The 20019-nt window shown below is 35.2% G+C and overlaps 3 protein-coding genes across 3 annotated transcripts; all 3 read left to right on the top strand.

The window, feature by feature from the left end:
- Window positions 1-2332: 2332 nt before the first annotated feature.
- BDCG_17893 (uncharacterized protein) lies at window positions 2333-4573 on the top strand (the record flags this gene model as incomplete). Its single annotated transcript, XM_045426939.1, has 6 exons — window positions 2333-2456; window positions 3217-3566; window positions 3634-3713; window positions 3772-3847; window positions 3907-4117; window positions 4186-4573. 6 exons carry the CDS (start codon window positions 2333-2335, stop codon window positions 4557-4559), a joined length of 1215 nt encoding a protein of 404 aa, XP_045282749.1. The 3' UTR covers window positions 4560-4573.
- Window positions 4574-4607: 34 nt separating this feature from the next.
- On the top strand, window positions 4608-5414 carry BDCG_17892 (uncharacterized protein; the record flags this gene model as incomplete). The annotated part of the gene is made up of 3 exons (XM_045426938.1): window positions 4608-4895; window positions 5027-5187; window positions 5309-5414. Exons 1-3 carry the CDS (start codon window positions 4680-4682, stop codon window positions 5412-5414), a joined length of 483 nt encoding a protein of 160 aa, XP_045282748.1. The 5' UTR covers window positions 4608-4679.
- Window positions 5415-6963: 1549 nt separating this feature from the next.
- On the top strand, window positions 6964-8788 carry BDCG_08960 (uncharacterized protein). The gene is made up of 2 exons (XM_045424734.1): window positions 6964-7391; window positions 7499-8788. The coding sequence occupies exons 1-2, from the start codon at window positions 7283-7285 to the stop codon at window positions 7957-7959; spliced, it is 570 nt and encodes a 189-aa protein (XP_045273386.1). The 5' UTR covers window positions 6964-7282; the 3' UTR covers window positions 7960-8788.
- The last annotated feature ends 11231 nt before the right edge of the window (window positions 8789-20019 follow it).

Below are 20019 nucleotides of genomic sequence, written 5' to 3'. Positions count from 1 at the left end.
TGATTCTTAATACTATTATATTATTCATTTATGTTCTATCAGATCTCTGTAATCATGACAGTGTTATAAGAGGCTTACACTGAATAGATTGATATTAAGATATAGATCTTATATAATAAAAGTGAAAAATGTTAGAGAAGGAAAACAAAAGAGAAAGTGTAAGAATCAGTGATTGAAGCGGATATTTATACATGTATGAGATGAAGCTTCAGAGCAGAAGAATAGAAGCTTCAGAGCAGAAGAATAGAAACTCTGTAAGTTCTTCAGCTAAGAATTAGTAACTGAGAATTAGAACTTTTAGCAGAAATCTATGAAGTGTAATGAAATAGTCTTATAATCAGACGCAGTCTGTCACAAGTATGTTTCTTCACTGTTATCTGTGAGTAGGTATACTCAGTGTCAGATTTCTGAGTGAGTTTATAGAAGGCTCATTTCTTAGCAGACTTGTTCAGCTCAGTAGAGTAGAGTAACTGATAAGAGTTACTTTTATTAGTTCATCTCTTCTGCTTCATTGCAGTGTGTAATGAATGTGTATAGAGTAAGTTTACTATAAACTGAACAGATTATCAGCTGTAGTGTTAAAATAAGATAGAGAAGCTAATCAGATTAATTATCAGTTAACTGAACTTTATTATTTATAACTCAGATTAATCATCAGTAATATGTCTTCTTAAAGATGAAAAGAATATAGAGAAGTTAATCAGACTGATTATCAGTTAACTGAACTTTGTTATCTATAACTCAGATTAATTATCATTATTACAGTTTTGAAGATGAAGCAGAATCTAAGAGAACTGAAAATCTTGTTCTTAAGTAGATATATTATTAAATTGCAGTATATATCATCTGTAGTGTCTATCAATTATATATTATACATGTGAAAAGGTAAATCTTATCTTATTCTTTCAAGATGAAGATAGACAGGCGTCTTTATATAAATATATATACATACTTGTTTGTTTATTGTGATTGACTTTAAAGAAGTAAGAAGTGAAAGTCTTAGAAAGAAAAAGACAGAAGTCTCAGAAAGAAGTAAAAGCTATAAGAAGTAATAAGTAAATATACTTTCAGATAGAGAAATAAGAATAGAGTAAAAGAAGAGAGAAGTAAAAGCTCTGAGAAGTAGTAAGAGTAAACATCACACTTTATCTGAAATTAAATTTTTACTTGAAAAGTGAATCTGAAATTTTCAATATTTAAGTTAAAGTGATTTGAAATTAATATAATAAATATAAATTATAATTAGAAGAAATACTTTTAAGTAATATAATAATTATAAAGTTTAATTCTGATCTCAGACACAGTTATATAGCTAGTTTAATTCAGAAGTAGTTATATTATTATTCAGTAACTGTATATTCTTCTAAATTATAATTATTATTACTATTATTATTATTTTATTATACTTATATATAAGCAGAACTTATAACAAGTTCTTATATAATATTAAATACAGGTTAAGTATTGATTATATAGAAGATAATACAGATATTGAAATTATATAAAGATAATAATTATATAGAATATTAAATTTAGATGTAAAGATTTACAAATATTGAAAATTCTCAGATTAAGTCTTTGTATTTTTCTTATTTATCTGTTTCTTTATCTCATTATTGAGTGAATTCTCTTTATTATTTAGAACTTCTAAAACAGATACTTTGAAAATACTGAGATAGAGAATAGAAGTCTTTATTATAAGCTTGTAAAGCAGTAAAATGATCAGTGTTGCAAGAAAAAAAAAAAAAACAAGTCAATTGATATATATGAATTTGATGATATTGAATGATTCTAGAGAACTGTGGATATTTTAATTTTTTGTGGTGTTTTGCTACTAATAATTGTCAGGGGGGCTGGGAAAATTCTTTTTTCCCAAGCAATACGTCCGCCACAATAGTTTAATTCATTGAACTCGATTTCTCTCCCACAGCCAACCTTAGGTAAATTCCCGTCCACTGACAGGCTGTTTCTTGGTCGAACACCTGTTGACTGCCAGAAATTCAGTCAGAGGCCCGAGAGAACCTAAGGAAGGTGTTTGTCCGTATGTGAAGAGGTATTTCATTGCGACCACAGCAATCTGTTCAGGGGAATTCAGCAGATTACCATAGTATGCTTCTGATAGTTAACTATTGGGGCTAACTCATGGAGAAGTTTAACTCTATATCACTCCTGGATAGATGAGGGCTCAGCTATCGGGTTTTACCCCATCTCAGCTGCGTGGTGGTTACACACCGTCAACCCAGCTAACTGTTTTTACTGTACTAGACATGTACAGCACTCATTGTTTATCAATGGAGTCAACAAGCGGTCTGCTGGTATCTGAGTCCAGGAGATGTTTCTTATCCAAGATGCAAGATATGAGCTGGGCAAGCATTCCTTTGCCCCTCCTCTCGGCGAGATTGGCAAGACATCCCAGCATCCCGCTTATCACACCCATGGGCAAAGCGTTCGAACCGGTTTATTTTTACCTCAAAACTGACAACGTTCTGCGGAATTATTACCGATCTTCTGGGATTCTCGCACATGTGTGTCCATTCTGTCAAATAACGTCACGGGACGTGGTAGGAGTTGGGGTGAAAATCTCTCCAAGCGGCGACTTTATATCCAAGTCTCCTCCTTTCTACAACCACCAACCTCTCCCCCCTCACTTACGCTGCGTATTCAACTTGAGCGGTAATTTTCGGGACGGTATCAATTGAACCAAACAAAGCAGCTGAAAATACTAGGGGCTAAAAATTGAGAGTTCGGTATCTAAACCTGCGCAGTTGCAGCGCACGACGATTAGCTCATGATTACCAAGTGTATGCACTAATGTTATGCAGATTATCTCCTTCAGTGTGGGATATCATTCTAGCATTCACTTTCATTTCTCACCAATAATAAACGCTCGAGAGCTGACCTTTGGAGGGAAAAGGGGAGAACTGACATTTAGGTTGCTACAAATCGGGCCTGTGCTGGCTGCATCATTCGGTGAATATCACCCGTTGGTTTATTCTTATCCCTACCTATATTAAAGTTATAAATACGCCATCCCATGCTATAAAGCGGATGCTACCCCTCCAGGTCTGCTCGACCTCTTGGTCTATGAAGATTATATGTGGACGTTTAAAAGGCTAGAAATCGAGACAATGACGGACAGCTACGATTTTATTATTGTGGGGGGGTATGCTTTCTCTCATCGATTGACAAATCACGGCTCTAATAATTATTTGATAGGGGGGACCGCTGGCCTTCTCTTTGCTACGCGACTGGCAGCGGCGTTGCCAGAAAGCTCGGTTGTCGTTCTGGAATCTGGCAGTGCATTTCCTGATAACTCGCATTTTTGCAAGTATGACAGGTACCATGCCTGGTATCGTCCTGACCTAGATTTCGGGCATCTTACGACGCCCCAAACCTCCCTCAAGGGACAGGTCCTCCCCTATCTCCGGGGCAAGGGCCCAGGAGGATGCTCCAACGTTAACTTCTTGACTTACCTACGTGGCGCTGGGGAGGATTATAATTTCTGGGCTGAGCTCGTCGGTGATGAATCTTGGAAATGGGAACATACTCTCAGGAGATTTAAGGAGGTTGGCAACTGTTGCTCTGGGGGTTGTCATGTGCGAAAACTAATCCCGCGACTTGCTCTGGGCATAGATAGAAACTTTTCATGCCGACCTGTCCGAGGACATGAAGAAATATTCGAATCCTTTGCCAGAGTACCATGGATATGATGGGTGCGTGTAAAATATAGTACAAGTCCCTACGCTGAGCGAGAATCTAATAAACTCCAAGGCCGTTGCATGTGAGCTTGCCTGCTCAGTTAGAAGCCGGGGTGTCGGAGCTTTTCGATGCAGCCGCAAGATACGGCGTGAGATTTACCCTGCTATACAATTCAATGATAATGCATTTCCAACTTCTCTAACCTAGCTGCCATTAAACACGGACCCTAACTCTGGAAACCCTATCGGGATGTCTCTCCCGCCTACTACAACTTATAAAAGCTATCGTTGGACCAGCGAATCCATATATACCAACTATCGTCCTGCGAATTTGAAGATGGTAACTGACATTAAAATCGCCAAGGTTATCTTTGAGAACAAGGTAGCAGTTGGCGTCGAAACAGTGGATGGGCGGAAATGTCTGTGGATCAGGAATTCTTCACCTCTGCTCATCGCCTTGAAGTGAAAAACTAATGTGCGCCAATAGTCACCGCGAACCAGGAAGTAATACTATCTGCCGGTGCATTCGATACCCCGAAGATCTTGCTCCTCTCTGGTGTTGGGCCTACTCAGGAGCTCACCCAGCACAATATTGAAACACTTCACGATCTTCCTGGGGTAGGCAAAGGTCTATCCGATCACCCCTTAGTTGTTATAGGAGCATCATATGCGCCCGCTGCAGGCCTCAGTGATCGAGTTAAATTTGTCTCTAACCCCGCTGCCGTTGAAGCTACACGAGAGCAATGGAGACGAGACGGGACTGGGGAGACAAACCTACACCAGTCTTGCGCTATCACCGGATGGTTGAAGGAAAATTCCATTCTCACAACTAACGAATATCAAAACCTAGATGCTCTTTGAAAGGAACACTTGGCCAAGGACTCCGTGCCCCATTATGAAGCCTTTCTTGCGGGACCCCATTTCCCCCCGACATACGTTATACCAGAGGGGACGTCGTATCTCTCTATTGTCGTTTGCCTTATGAATATGCAGTCCAAGGGCGAAGTTACGCTAAAATCGGCAAACGCGACTAATCATCCCGTCATTGACCCCAATTACATGTCCCACCCTTTCGATCGAAAGATGCTGACCCTGGCAATCAGAGAAACTATGAAGTTTTTCGAGTCTGGCGCGATTCTGCAAGAATTCAAGGCGTACGTCCTGGCTCTTCGGAGCCAGTCAGACGAAGATATCCATGTATGTTGTTGCTATTGCCTTTCAATTAATTATTTCCCCCACTCTGGCGTTGCCTGTCTTTTCATACAAATAAATGTGAGGAAATCAAGGTAGGTATCGGTGTCTAACATACAAAAACGTTTGAAATATAGGAATTCATCGATGAAAACCTCCTGCCGGTCTTCCATGCCAATGGAACCGTAAAAGTGGGCAAATCGGACGACCCAACTGCATGTACAGGCAAGGACTTCCGCGTGTATGGCGTTGAGAAGCTACGAGTAGTGGATTTGAGTGTTTGTCCAATGACCCCAAAGTGAGTTAACTGGCCTCCCTCTCTCTATATGCTTATATTTTTTTCTTCTTTTTGTATTATATTCTTATTTTATCATTACCCGTTCATCAGCACAAGTCCTAATAACGGTCTTTAAAAATAGCAACCATAGCCAGCCCACGGCCTATCTTGTGGCACAGACAGCTGCAGAGAAAGTTATTGCAGAATATGGTGGACAAGTCAATGGTACTCTCAAGGTTAATAATTAGTACAGGGTGGGTTTCACAGTGTACAGCTGGCTATACCAGAAACAGCTATTCAACAAACAATTTTCAAGCTTTTCTTTCTGGAGTAAACTACAATATAACTTCAGTTGCAGATTCTATGATCAAATAAGGTTCCCAATCATCTGCTTTGGCAATAAGCTATGGGATATTTTAGAAACTGGGTGGCATTTGCATAGAATCTTTCAAATAACTCTTCAGAGTTGAGGACTCAGGGAACAGAGATGAGGGAACTTCTGCCAGGTATGGCACACAGTCAACTCATCTACAATCATTCCGTCACAACTCTTTGCTTTTGCAGCCTAGTCTTCCTCAATTCACCTCTACCCGCCTTCGTCATGCCTGCGCTGACGATACCCAAGACCTAGAAGGAATAAAGTACGCAGCCAACTAGATGGTTTAAGTCAGAGTGTTGAGGAACGGCATACTATACTGACAACAAGTTGGATCAATAAAGCAAATCCGGAAAACTGGACAGAGGAGCAAGTGGAGAAATTAATGTAGAAGGGTGGGGTATGTAAGAGAGAAAGAGAAACCAACCTGGGATGATCAAAGGGATGAAGAGTTAGGGCTAATTCCGCCCAATCGAGCTAACTTCCCAAAATTATAGACTCGAAGCATTCATGGAGTCTTCTACTACCTCAAAATGATCATTAATTCTTTTTAGGCTGTCGAAGCAGTGTTCGGATAGATCCCAATGACGATGCATGATGTACTTAAGGTTACTGTCAAAATGCATTCCAGCTCTGCTGTGTTAAATACTTTTCCTTTTCATTTTTTGACTGATCTATACTATCTGTTGGCTCTGTTTCAAAACTTCTATCTTTCATCGCCGGTTCTTGAAAACAATAGTTATACAACTATATCAGTGCTCTCTTCTTTCAACTACGCCTTTGTTTCAATTGGCCTTTATTTCATTCTAGCTTTCGTTTTGTTTTCCATTTCGTGCAACCTTCCAAAGTGCGTTTTTCTGAGGTTTAGCTTTGTAGCTTCTTTAGAAACATCCCCGAAGTACTTCTTTAGCGATTAGCTGAGTCGCTTCTATCGCCAACTAATTTCATTTCTAGTAAACTGGGGAATTGAAACGCCAAAGCTTATTCCGGTGAGCAAGGGGGTATGACAGGATTTTAAAAAGGAAGAAGGACATGAAACACAATAGGGAACTGGATAATGGTATGACACGGGGTAACCAAGTTTAGGTATGTATCAAGCAAACAAAATATACACAGTTGATGGTATTTTATAGCAAGCAAAAGAACAGAGCCGGGATATCAGCGGCAAGCCCGATCCCCCGGGAGCGAATGCCATGGAACCCTGGAAATCAAACAATGACAAAAACAGACCAACAGACCAACTGACCATGGCACATGCGATGAACTAAATGCTCACAACTATTCTTCTGACTGGGAGAACCATTCGATCTCCCGCAGCGCTCCGCCAATCCAAGCTGCGTTGTTGCCGGCTACACGGCTACCAAGGTTTTGGCCGGCAAATTGTTGGAACTTGATGTCATAGTCATGGGGTTGGGAAACAACCCAACATAACAGGCAAAGAATGAAAAACAACTCTTTGAGGGCAGGATAAGTTATATCAAAGAACCTGTGGCCTACAAAGAAAAGAGGAAAAGAAGAAGGAAATAACCGGAGAAAAATCACATCAGTTTCTCTAAAGCTGACTTCGGATGTGGTCCCACAAATCCTCAATGGTTGGATAAGGAAGCCAGCTACACCTATTTTTCCATGTAAAATTCATCGGGGCGGGCTCTTCATAAATAGCCACATTACTCGAGGCAACAGGTGCGGGCTGTTGCAAATTTTGTCGATCTGTTGGGAGGGGAGAAAACGCACATCGCGATGCCTACTACACATTACATATACTTCCCCTTAAGTTCCGGCACGCTCTCTGTCAAGGAGCTTGACCAGGCCAAAATGCGGTGTTTATCTGGTGCCTTCATTGCGAAGGGTATGTATACCGTGTACATAGGTTTTCTATACACCAGCGCCACCACCGACAGTTCATGCATATCGAGCACCAGCTACAATTAACTAACTGGGAAATCCCAACGGCAGGCGAACAGAGAGGCCAGAATCAAGAAACGGACTGTATCCTCTGCTTCGAGACCCTCCACCGCGACATGCGATTTCGAGAACTACCCTGCCACCACATCTTCCACAAGCCATGCATCGACGCCTGGTTATCAAAACGCGATGCAAGCTGCCCCTTGTGTCGGCAGACATTCTACCACCTGAAGCGGCCGCAAAGTCTCACTGCACCACCCCCGTATCACCTTTCTCCCTCGCTTGGCTTTACCGTGCCAAGTCCTCTTCGCAGCGAACACTCATTACCATCGTCCCCCCCCCCCTCGTCACCGTCGGAGCAGGAAACGACCCGACAAGCGACTGCGCATTGTAGGGGTCCATGGGAGGTATTCAAGTGGTGGAGGAGACACCGACAACGACGGCGGAGGGTGGAGTATTTGAGGGATGGGATTCGGACACCAACGCAACAACAACCAGGCGCCCTTGCTTAATAGTAAGGGTAATATCATAAAAAAAAAGGGCGTTGGATGCTTGTTTTGCTCTTTTCTTAGGGAGGGTCCCTAAGGCTAATTAAACAACGACCGGTAAAATGTCCTATGAGGGATCTCCTTTTGGATTGGCTTGAAGCACTTAGTGTGGTTCATTTCGGGCGAGGGCTGCGAATCTCTGAAGGGATTTTTTTCCCTCCTGTTTAATTTTAATTTTTTATTTCGACAACCGTTCCGTCAAAATCCAGGGACGACACAGGTGCGTGAGGTAGCGGGTGCTGGGCGCCTTTTATAAAGGGTGGTGGAAACTAAACTGAGGAACCAAACTGACTCATTGGGTGATAAAGTTTTGGCGCTAAATATCTTCCACGGCCGGCTATTTATAGCCCTCCATGTCAAAAAATAGGTCACTTTGCGTCGTTCATTAATTCGTGCGCTTCTTCATGAGAGGCCTTAATCTACGGTGTGTAACATCATCGCTCGCCTAAGTTAAGTGGGGACATCTGGCCGTGACTGTATGTAATTCCATTTTATGAGATTGCGCTCTTCAGAGGAACAGTGGAAAACAGCATGTGGGCCATTCTCCTCGCCAGGATCGCCACCTCATACTCCATCCTTAAGAAAAGAGTTGGGTGGAAGACGGAAAAGACGCGCAAACTCGCTTTATTATTTAAAATGTTGTACAAATGGCATGATTCACGCATGAGCGGTAGGCCTAGCAATCTAGATCATTATTTGTACTAAGTAGCTTTGGGTGGAAGACGGAATCCAAAAATTTACCCACTAGCACATGTATAAGGGCATAGGGCATGGTCAGGTGACCCACACAAGCCTCGCCACCCCATATCCACCCGCTCATCTCTAGCTTAGATAGCTTCTTCTTCTATTATTATTATTATTATTATTCTTCCATTATACTCATATGCAAGCGGAGCTTATGATGAGTCCTTGCGTGATGTTAAATACAGGTCAAGTGTTGGTTATACAGGAGGAAATACAGGTGTTGAGACCACGCCAAGATAACAAGAACATAGGAAAATACAAAGGAATGACAATTAGATACATGTGATAATAACTTCCCAGCCCAGGAACATAGAGCAATTCATTGGAGCGATTTGTACACCTCTGTATTTATTAGAAACCTGAGGTGCTTGAGTTCCGGATTTAATGTATCCCCTGCGGGTTTCGAAACCCACGCGCCTTGGTTTCCCACGCCAAGGTGCTAACTACCGGGTGGCCGCATTAACCATTCAGCCAAGCTTCTTCTTCTTCTTCTTCTTTAAGATTCAGTTTCAATATGATTTAGTATACTGCTGCTATTCACTCTGATAAAGTTAGTCTTTATTCTGTAATATTACTGAATCTTCTCATCTTACTATTAGTTACAGATCTGCAGTATTTTTTTTTCTATATTTTTATACATAGTATTCTGCAGTTAGAAAAATAACACTCAGTTAAATTATATAAATTCAAGCTCTTACAGATTAAGTCAATGAATTAATCACTCAGAATTATTAAATAACTAATATTAATACACAACTCACTCAATGTTTAAAAACTCTGAAAGTTACTTATATGAAAGATACTAGACTAGTCACTGAGACTATAAATTTCATATTTAATTTTATTTGATTACTTCTGTTGCTCTTCAGTGTTATCAGAATGAGAGTAAGTAAGAATGTAAGATGAATATAAGAAATTATCTGATAACTAAATAGCAGCATTTCTGACAGTGCTTTCGTGGCTGATAGAATGTGATGAGCAGATTCTCAATTGATAAATGATCAAAGCGTGCGTCACTCAACTCAAGAGAAGATTCTTCTTTTAAAGTCATGAAATGAAAAAGAGCTGCTGTGACAGAATGACAAAAGTGTTAAGAGTTCCGCGGTTGATCGGCCCTTCTATCAGCAGTGCACTGATGATGATTGAGCTCTTTTATCTCAGTAGTCTACAGATTATAAGCCTGGTGAGTGTGAGCCCTGCTGTGATCAACATATATAAGTTCAATTTCAGAATGAACTTAAAAATTTCTAATAAATACTCTGAATATTTTAACAGTATTAAAAGATATTCTAGAAGTGTGCTCTAAAAGTTCTATAAGCTCTAGAACTAACTGAGTTCATTATTAAAAAGAAGTCATTGTGAGAAGATTACTAAAGAGAGTTACTGAGAGAAAGTATTATACTCTGTAATAGCTAATCTGAGAAAAGATGTTAAGAGTTCTGCAGTTAATCAGCTTTTCTATTAGCAGTGTACTGATAATAATTAAGCTCTTTTATCTCAGTAGTCTACAGATTATAAGACTGTTAAGTGTGAACTCTGTTATAATTAATATATATAAGTTCAATTTCAGAATAAACTTAAAAATTTCTAATAAATACTCTGAACATTTTAACAGTATTAAGAGATATTCTAGAAGTGTGTTTTAGAAGTCTTATAAGCTCTAGAACTAAGTAATTCAGTTCATTATTAAAAAGAAGTTATTATAAGAAGATTACTGAAGAAAGTTACTGAGAGAAAGTACTATACTCTGTAGTAACTGATCTGAGAAGAGATGTTAAGAGTCTCACAGTTAATCAGCTCTTCTACTAGTAGTATACTGATAATAATTAAGCTCTTTTATCTCAGTAGTCTACAGATTATAAGACTGTTAAGTATGAGTCTCACTGTAATTAACATGTATAAGTTCAATCTTAGAATAAACTTAAAAATTTTTAATAAATACTCTGAATATTTTAACAGTGTTAAGAGATATCTTAGAAGTGTACTTTAAAAGTCTCTTTAAGCTCTAGAACTGAGTAATTCAGTTTATTATTAAAAAGAAGTTATTATGAGAAGATTACTGAAGAGAGTTACTGAGAGAAAGTACTATACTCTGTAATAGCTAATCTAAGAGAAGATGTTAAGAGTTCTGTAATTAATTAACTCTTCTATCAGCAGTGTACTGATAATGATTGAGCTCTTTTATCTCAGTAGTCTATAAATTATGAGACTGTTAATGTGGCGGGCTGCGCCTGATCAATTATATAGACTATTCCGTTACACTCCACAGATTCTACATACGCTCCGATCCTCGGTCATTCTCAATTGCCACCCCGATCAATTATATAGACTATTTCATTACACTTCACAGATTTCACATACACTCAGATTCTCAGCCATTCTTGATTGCAGATTCTCGGCCATTCTCAATTGCAGATTCTCGGCCATTCTCGATTGCCGATCCTCGGCTGCTATGAATGTGTATATGTTCTTCCGCCCCGAAGCTCCACCGCGTACACCACCACATACACATATAAATATCCACCTTGATCACTGATTCTCGCACTTTCTCTTTCTTTCCTTCTTCAGTGTTTTTATCTTTGTTATATAAGACCTATCTATTATACCGATCTATTCGGCGTAGGCTTCTTACATGATAAAAACACTGAAGAAGGAAAGAAAGAGAAAGTATGAGAATCAGCAATTGAGGTGAATATTTATATGTGTATGTGATGGTGTACGCGGTGGAGCTTCAGAGTGGAAGAACATATACACATTTATAGCAGCTGAGGATCAGTAATCAAGAATGACTGAGAATCTGTAATTGAGAATGACTGAGAATTGATAATTGAGAATGACTGAGAATCTGCAATTGAGAATGACTGAGAATCTGAGTGTACATGAAATCTGTGAAATGTAACAGAATAGTCTATATAATTGATTGAGATAATGATTGAGAATGACTAAGAATTGAAGTGTATATAGAATCTGTGAAGTGTAATAGAATAGTTTATATAATTAATCAGATGCAGCTTATCATATTAGTCTCTTCTTTTTAGAAGCAGTTCTCATTGATTAAAAGCTGCTGTTTCAGATAATACAGAACTCAGAGTTCAGATCAGTTAAGAAGAGATTAGATTAATAATAGTACAGTGATTTAGTGTATAGTTTTTAATAAGAGAATATACTGAAGATTATAATATCTTATAACTGAAGATTTTATCATTATATAGTAACTTCTCTTTAAATTATTATTATTCAATCTCTTCAAGCTTCTGTTTATAAATTTAAATAGAAGTTAATCTTTTCTCTGTTTTATCTGAGTATTCTTATAGTTATCTTCTGAATCTTTCTCTAATATAATATGACTGATGTGAATAGATACTGATTCATTCTTTAATCTTTCTTTTAAGTATGAAGATACATAGATTGATCAGCAGTTAAAAGTAATATATTCTGATTAGTTACAATTAATGTATACTTTATATTAATGTTAATCAGTGACTTCTTCAGAAGTGATTTCAGAGACTCAGAAGCCTGTTTAAACAGTGAAAACTCTTGCTTATACATAGACATTGTCTTGAAACAGAATATCAAGATATTTCATAATATTATCAGATATTTATAACACTGATTTGCATGCTTTTATTCATGAATAAAACTTCTATTTCACACAATCTTTCAATTATTCATTAATATATCAATCTTGATTAGTTAATGAACTGATGAAATCTTCATCTATACTCAGTTTTATAAGTATTTTCATTCTTCATGATGAGTAGAGAGTGAGATCAGAAGTATTAAAATATACAGAAGTATCTAAGCATTCTTTCAGTGCTTTTGTATTCAATTCTGTAGATGTTAAGATTGTATAAGTTTCTTGTTATAATAATCATTGAATCTCTTTATATTAATATTGTTGAGTTGTATACATATCTTCTATCTATTACTGTTGTAATTCTAACATTGCTCAGAGTCACTGTGACACTGCATCTATACTTATATTTAAGAGTTTCATATTCTCATTAGATATGATTATATTAATTGTTGAATGTATAATCATATTCTTATATATCTAAGTGTCAGAACTCTCAGATCTTTTACTGATATTCTCTTATAAGATCTTACTCTCTTTATAAGATCTTATTATAAGATCAGAGTAACTGATGAGTAAGCTTCTATCTGAGAACTATCTGAGAACTCAGTGTTCACTTAACTGTGTGACTGTTTCTCTTTCTTATATGTTATTACACATTCAGATATCTCTTGATAAATAATCATTTCTAATGAGAAGATGATGCTGAATAATTGTTTTCTCTTACTTTGATAATGAGTGTTTTTATCTTTGTTATATAAGATCTATCAATATTATACTGATCTATTCAGTGTAGATCTCTTATACTATAAAAACGCTCATTGTCTTCTTATTAGAAAACAATTATTCAGCATTATCTTCTCATTAGAAATGATTATTTATCAAGAGATATCTGAATGTGTAATAACATGTAAGAAAGAGAAACAGTTACACAGTTAAGCAGACACTGAGTTCTCAGATAGTTCTTAAATAGAAGCTTACTTATCAGTTACTCTAGTCTTATAACAAGATCTTATGAAGAGAGTAAGATCTTATAAGAGAATATCAGTGAAAGATCTGAGAGTTCTGACACTCAGATGTATGAGAATATAATTATACATCTGATAATCAATATAATCATGTCTAATGAGAATATGAAACTCTTGAACATGAGTATAGACACAGTGTCATAGTGGCTCTGAGCAATGTTGAAATTATAACAGTAATAGATAGCAGATATGCATGCAACTCAATAACACTAATATGAAGAGATTCAATAATTATTATAATAAGAAACTCATGCAATTTCAACATCTATAGAATTAAATATAAAAGCACTGAAAGAATGCTTAGATACTTCTATATATTTCAATACTTCTGATCTCACTCTCTACTTATTATAAAGAATGAAAATGCTTATAAAACTGAGTATAGATGAAGATTTCATCAGTTTATTAATCAATCAAAATTGATATATCAATGAATAATTGAAAGATTATATAAAACAGAAGTTTTATTCATGAATGAAAGCATGTGAATTAGTATTATAAATATCTGATAATATCATGAAATATCTTGATATTCTGTTCTGAGATAATGTCTATATATAAGTAAGAGTTTCTGCTGTTTGAACAGGCTTCTGAGTTTCTGAGATCACTCTCAAAGAAGTCACTGATTGATATCAATGTAAAGTATATATTAATTGTAACTGATCAGAATATATTACTTTCAACATGTCAATTAATCTATATATCTTCACACTTAAGAGAAAGATCAAAGAATGAATCAGTGTCTATCTATATCAGTCATATTATATTAGAGAAAGATTCAGAAGATAACTATAAGAATACTCAGATGAAATAGAGAAAAGATTAGCTTCTATTCAAATTTATAAACAGAAGCTTTGAAGAAATTGAATAATAATAATTTAAAGAGAAGTTACTATACAATGATAAAATCTTCAGTTATAAGATATTATAATCTTTAGTGTATTATCTTATTAAAAACTATACACTGAACTGTTATACTGTTACTAATCTGATCTCTTCTCAACTGATCTGAACTCTGAGTTCTATATTATCTGAAACAGCAGCTCTTGACTGATGAGAACTGCTTCTGAAAAGAGAGAACTAATATGATAGACTACATCTGATCAATTATATAAACTATTTCATTACACTTCACAGATTCTATATATACTCTGATTCTCAGTCATTCTCAATTATCACTCTGATTAATTATATAGACTATTCTGTTACACTTCACAGATTTCATATACACTCAGATTCTCAGTCATTCTCAATTGCAGATTCTTGATTATTCTCAATTACTGATTCTTAGTTATTCTTGATTGCAGATTCTCAGTCATTCTCAATTGCTGATTCTCAGCTGCTATGAACATGTATATGTTCTTTCACCCCGAAGCTTCACTGTGTACGCCACTACATACACATATAAATATTCATCTTAATTACTGATTCTCGCACTTTCTCTTTCTTTTCTTCTTCAGTGTTTTTATCTTTGTTATATAAGACCTATCTATTATACTGATCTATTCAGCGTAGGTCTCTTACAGTTAAGTATGAGTTCTACTATAATTAATATGCATGAGTTCAATTTCAGAATGAACTTAAAAATTTCTAATAAATACTCTGAATATTTTAACAGTGTTAAGAGATATTCTAGAAGTGTGTTCTAGAAGTTCTGTAAACTCTAGAACTGAGTGATTCAGTTCATTATTAAAAAGAAGTCATTATAAGAAGACTACTGAAGAGAGTTACTAAGAGAAAGTACTGTACTCTGTAATAGCTAGACTGACTGTGTAACTGTGTCTGAAATCAGAATCAGATTTTTTAATAGTTTCATTATCAATTCAACTGATCTCATTACACAGTTTTAGCATTAGATAGTAATCTTATACTGTTTCAGTGAAACTTACTATCTACTCTTATCACATTTTTCAAATGAGATCATGATTTTCACTTCTCAATTTAAATTATTTTTATTGCTTTAAATGACTTTAAATCTTATTTAAGTATTATCAAAAAGCATTACTTTTTAAAAAATTAAAAATAGTCTAAAAAAACCTTAAAATATCTAAAAATAGTAACTTTATGTCAAGAATGAAACTAAATGAGATCAAATAGAACCACTTTCTTATTTTTTTCAAGTCATGATTTCATTTTAAGATCTGATATATAGTCACTTTACATGTTTTTTTAATAGCCAGTCTCAGCGGGATTGTAAGAAATCCCGCTCCTCGCGGATTCTTTACCTCTATTTCTATCTCTCGCGTAACCAATAGGGCTAGCGGCTCTTGGCTACACACAACTATATAGACTGGAGTTTGCGAATACTATTTACAACTCAGCTTGAATACTATTATATATTTAATCTCTACATTTTATCTTTCTACTGTGAACACTTCTAGTAGTTAACAGTACATATCATATCAAGCTGCAAATACCTGAATAATTGCCTGTGAGTACTTATTCTTACATTTCAAGCTCAGTCAGTCAGCAACTGTCTATTATAACTGAAAGAACTAGAAACTTATATACTTCAATCTCTATGAACTCTACTGCAGACACTCAGAAGCAGCTATCTGAATCATGAATAATTTCTGTGAAAGAAGTCTCAGAGAACTTATCAATCACTTATAAGATATCATTCTCTGCATCTGTGACAGAGAAACTCTCTGAACTCATGAATAAATTAATCTCAGTGAAGAATATTCTTAAGCATCTCTCACAGAATCAAGCTATTTTTCTACAAGAAATGCTTACTGTCTGCAAACACTCTCAAACTGAGTTTCTAGACATGATCTTCAGAGATATCTGTAAACTGAAAAGAAACTTTCTCAAGCTGTGATCACTTAAGATCATCTATTAAATCACAATCTATAAAAGCTTTTACAAGTTTGTATTTAAAATTGACTTATAAGTCTGACTATGTGATATGAAAGATGAAGAAGCTGTCATCTATATAATAATAGATCTCTATTACACTGAAGTCAAGAACTGACTGAATTATCTAGAAAATGATTATAAGAGATTCTGATAATCTGTTCTCAAGACCTATCTAGAGAATAAGTTAAGAGACTTCACAAGCTAAATAGAGAATATCTGAGCTGTGATTATCAATATTAGAAAAAGAGATAAGAAATTTGATGAAGACTACTTACAGTGCTTTATAAAATTATGATATAAATTAAGATCTGTGAAAACAGGGCTCTGAAATAAGACCTGAATAATGATATTTATAAAGAAGTTGAATAAAGACATGTAAAATAAGCTCATTGAGTAAGACTCTAAGTTCTTGACTCTGAAGAAACTAATGACTCTTATTCATCACTTACAGATCACTGTGAGAGTCACAGATCTGTAAAGAGTGAACTATTAACTAGCTCTGCAAGAATCAGAACAACAGAGAACAGATTTATTAGAAAAAGATAATAAGATATAGAGAGATTTGCATCTGACTACTGAGCAGAGAGAAAGAGCTTTATAAGCTTCTGTGAACAGAGTGTATAACAGAGAGATTAAGAAAAAGAGACTCTGCTTTATCTATTCTAAATCAGAACATCTCTATACAAACTATCTGAACAAATTAAAATAGAAATTTAAAGAGTCACAGACAGAGTCAGTAACAGCCTTCTTAAGAGTCTTAAAGCTGACATCTGAATCTGTTGCTTTCTCAATGAAAATACTTGCTTATAAAGAGAGACTGTGCTGCAGTGCTGCTGTTCTACAAGTATAAAAAGTATTAATAAACTCAGAATCTCAGATCACTGTGATGTCTCTGAAGCTTATAAAGTGAATGAGCTGAAAGATGAAGACTGAGAATCTGCTCTTATAATAAGCAGAGTATGAGAACTCAGATCTGAGAGCTGAGAGACTTACAAAAATTATCTTTGAATTGTAAGATCTCTCTGAAATCTGAAGAAGATTTGTAGAAACTGTGATTATTACAGATATCACAGATGACATGTATTTAAGACTTGTATAACTTTAAAGACACAATTCACACATAGCTGTCTGCAAGTCAGGTTTATACTTTTAATCAGTGTTGACAGACTCACTCACAGAGATAGAAACAGTTAATGCTGCAGAGTTAATTAGAGGAGATAAGCTCATCTATATAATAACTTTATAAGTGTCTGAGAATCTCATGATCATGAAAACTGAGCTTCAGATATCAGAGAAATACTGAGATCTTACAGAGATATTCAGCTCAGTTAAGACAGCTGAGCTTTCTTCTCACTGTAAGAAGAATCTGATAATAGATTTGATAGAAGAGTAGAAACTCTTCTGAGAATCAATCTATAAGCTCTTTTATTATAAGACAGAGATCTTATAGATCTATGTGAAGAAGAATCTGAAGAATAACTTCATTCAATCTTTACAGACCTTTGTAAGAGTCTCTGTGATATTTGTAAAGAAGAAGAATGAAGATCTCAGATTATATATAGACTACTGTAATCTGAACTTTAAGATAATAAAAAACTGCTATTCTCTATCTCTGATTGAGAATGTGATTAACTGTCTTATGAGAGCTATCATATTCATATAACTGAATATGATTAATATATATACACAGCTGTGAATATAATCTGAAGATGAATGAAAGACTGTCTTTAGAACTACACTGAAATTATTTGAATATCTAGTGATGTCTTTTGATCTGACTAATATCTCTGCAGTATTTCAGTCTTTTATCAATAAAACACTTCATGTATATCTGAATGTCTTTATAGTAATATATCTAAATAATGTGATGATGTACTTTATGAAGAAGAAAGAACACACTGAGCATGTGTGAAGTATATTGAAGATCTTAGATGAGACAGAACTGTATATTAAGCTCACAAAGTACAACTTCAGTGCTTATCAGATTAATTTTCTAGAATATGTAATCACTGTAGATAATATTTAGATGAAATCTTCATAAGTTAAGACTATTCTATTATGACTGAAGTTAACTAGTATTCATGAGATTCAGATCTTTCTAAGCTTTGTGAATTTCTATAGACAGTTTATCTTTGTATTTATAAGAATCTTCTTAGTTCTTACAGACATGCTGAAGAATGAAAATAAGAAGAAGTTATTCTGTAAACAGAGAATGAAAAGATTGTTAAGAAGAGAGAACTATGAGAACTTTCTTATCTTAGAAGCTTACAGAGTCTTTATAAGATTGAAACAGATATTTACAGATATAGTGATGCTGTTTCACTTTGATCTCTTACTCTTAATCAGATTGAAGACAGATATCTTCTTCTTTATAATTTCAGAAATAGTCTTATAACTACAGTCAAATGAGAACTGAGTTTCAGTGATCTTTTTCTTATGAAAGATGCAACCTGCAGAGATTAACTATGACATTTATAATCAGAAGTTTCTCATAATAGTGAAATTCTTTCATCACTGATATTACTACTTTGAGAGTCTTGTAATAGTAATTACTGTTAGAACTGATTATAACAGCTTATAACAGTTTACTTCAATCAAGAAACTCTTGCAGCAGTAGATTCACTGAGCTCAGAGACTGAGTGAGTTCTGATTCAAGATAGAATATATTAAGAAAACTAAGAACTTAGTGAACAGATTCTCTTACAGATCAGACTATATTAAGAAGACTAGAATAACAGACACAGAGAGATTAGAGAAGACAGAAAAGCTTCACAGAATGCTTAGACTGAGTGTTATAAAGAGATTGACTGAAGAGTCTCTCAATTCTCTGTAAGAGAAGAGAGAAAAGAGAGAGAAGAAGCCTGTACAACTACTCTCTATAATACTGAGAGTTAACACTCTGAGAATCTCTGCAAGAATTCTTGAAGAGAGTATCTATAATCTGAAGAGTTTGTGAGCTTTGAGAAGTGCTGCAGAAGATCTGATATAAGAAGAAATAGAGTATAAGTCTTTATAAGATCTTCTATTCAGATTGTCTGAACTGTAACTGAAGAATGAATATACTCAGTATATTCAGAAACTGCTTACAGCAGGAATCAATTCTACAGAAATAAAGAATTAAAGAGACTTAAATAGTCTCTTATAAAAAGAGAACTGAATTTATATACCTGTGAATAAGTTTCTATATATAGAACTTATTAAAAGATATTATAACTCTTCTCTAGCAGATCATTTTACAGATACTAAAACTCATAAGTTACTTATAAGAAAATACTTCTGATCAAAGATACAAGAACTTGTGAAGAAGATAGTAAATTCTTATACTATTTATCAGAATTTATAAGTAGTGCAGTTCAGATTATATAAAAAACTTACTTCTCTACTCATTCTATAGAAATCTTGAGAACAGTTAGAAATGAATATTCTTATAAGCCTCTCTGAAAGTAAGAATATATATAATGCCTGCTTTGACAGTGTGCTGATAATAGTGAATCACTTCATTAAGATGACACACTTTATACTCACTTATAAGAACTTGAAGTTAAAGAATTTAACTCATATCTTCATCTGTGATGTGATCTGATTATATGAATTATCTGTGAATATTGTCTTAGATAGAGAATTAATCTTCATAGAAGAGTTCTAGTCTGATCTGATGACTATACTGAAGATCTTATAAGATCTAAGCACAGCTTTTTATCAATAGACAGATGATCAGACAGAATATCTGATAAGTATATTAAAACAGTATCTGCAGTGCTTTGTCAATTACAATCAGAATGACTGAGTGCATTAATTATTACTTACAGAGTTTATATA

Source organism: Blastomyces dermatitidis (genome assembly GCF_000003525.1).
Source record: "Blastomyces dermatitidis ER-3 genomic scaffold supercont1.12, whole genome shotgun sequence".
Lineage (NCBI taxonomy): Eukaryota > Fungi > Ascomycota > Eurotiomycetes > Onygenales > Ajellomycetaceae > Blastomyces > Blastomyces dermatitidis.
This window is presented reverse-complemented; position numbering and strand designations above follow the sequence as displayed.

Excerpts from the sequence above, each read along its gene's own strand:
- BDCG_08960 (XM_045424734.1), top strand. The coding sequence starts at position 7,283 with ATGCCTACTACACATTACATATACTTCCCCTTAAGTTCCGGCACGCTC. Across the intron at positions 7,392-7,498 it reads TGGTGCCTTCATTGCGAAGG|GCGAACAGAGAGGCCAGAAT; the intron begins GTATGTATACCG and ends TCCCAACGGCAG.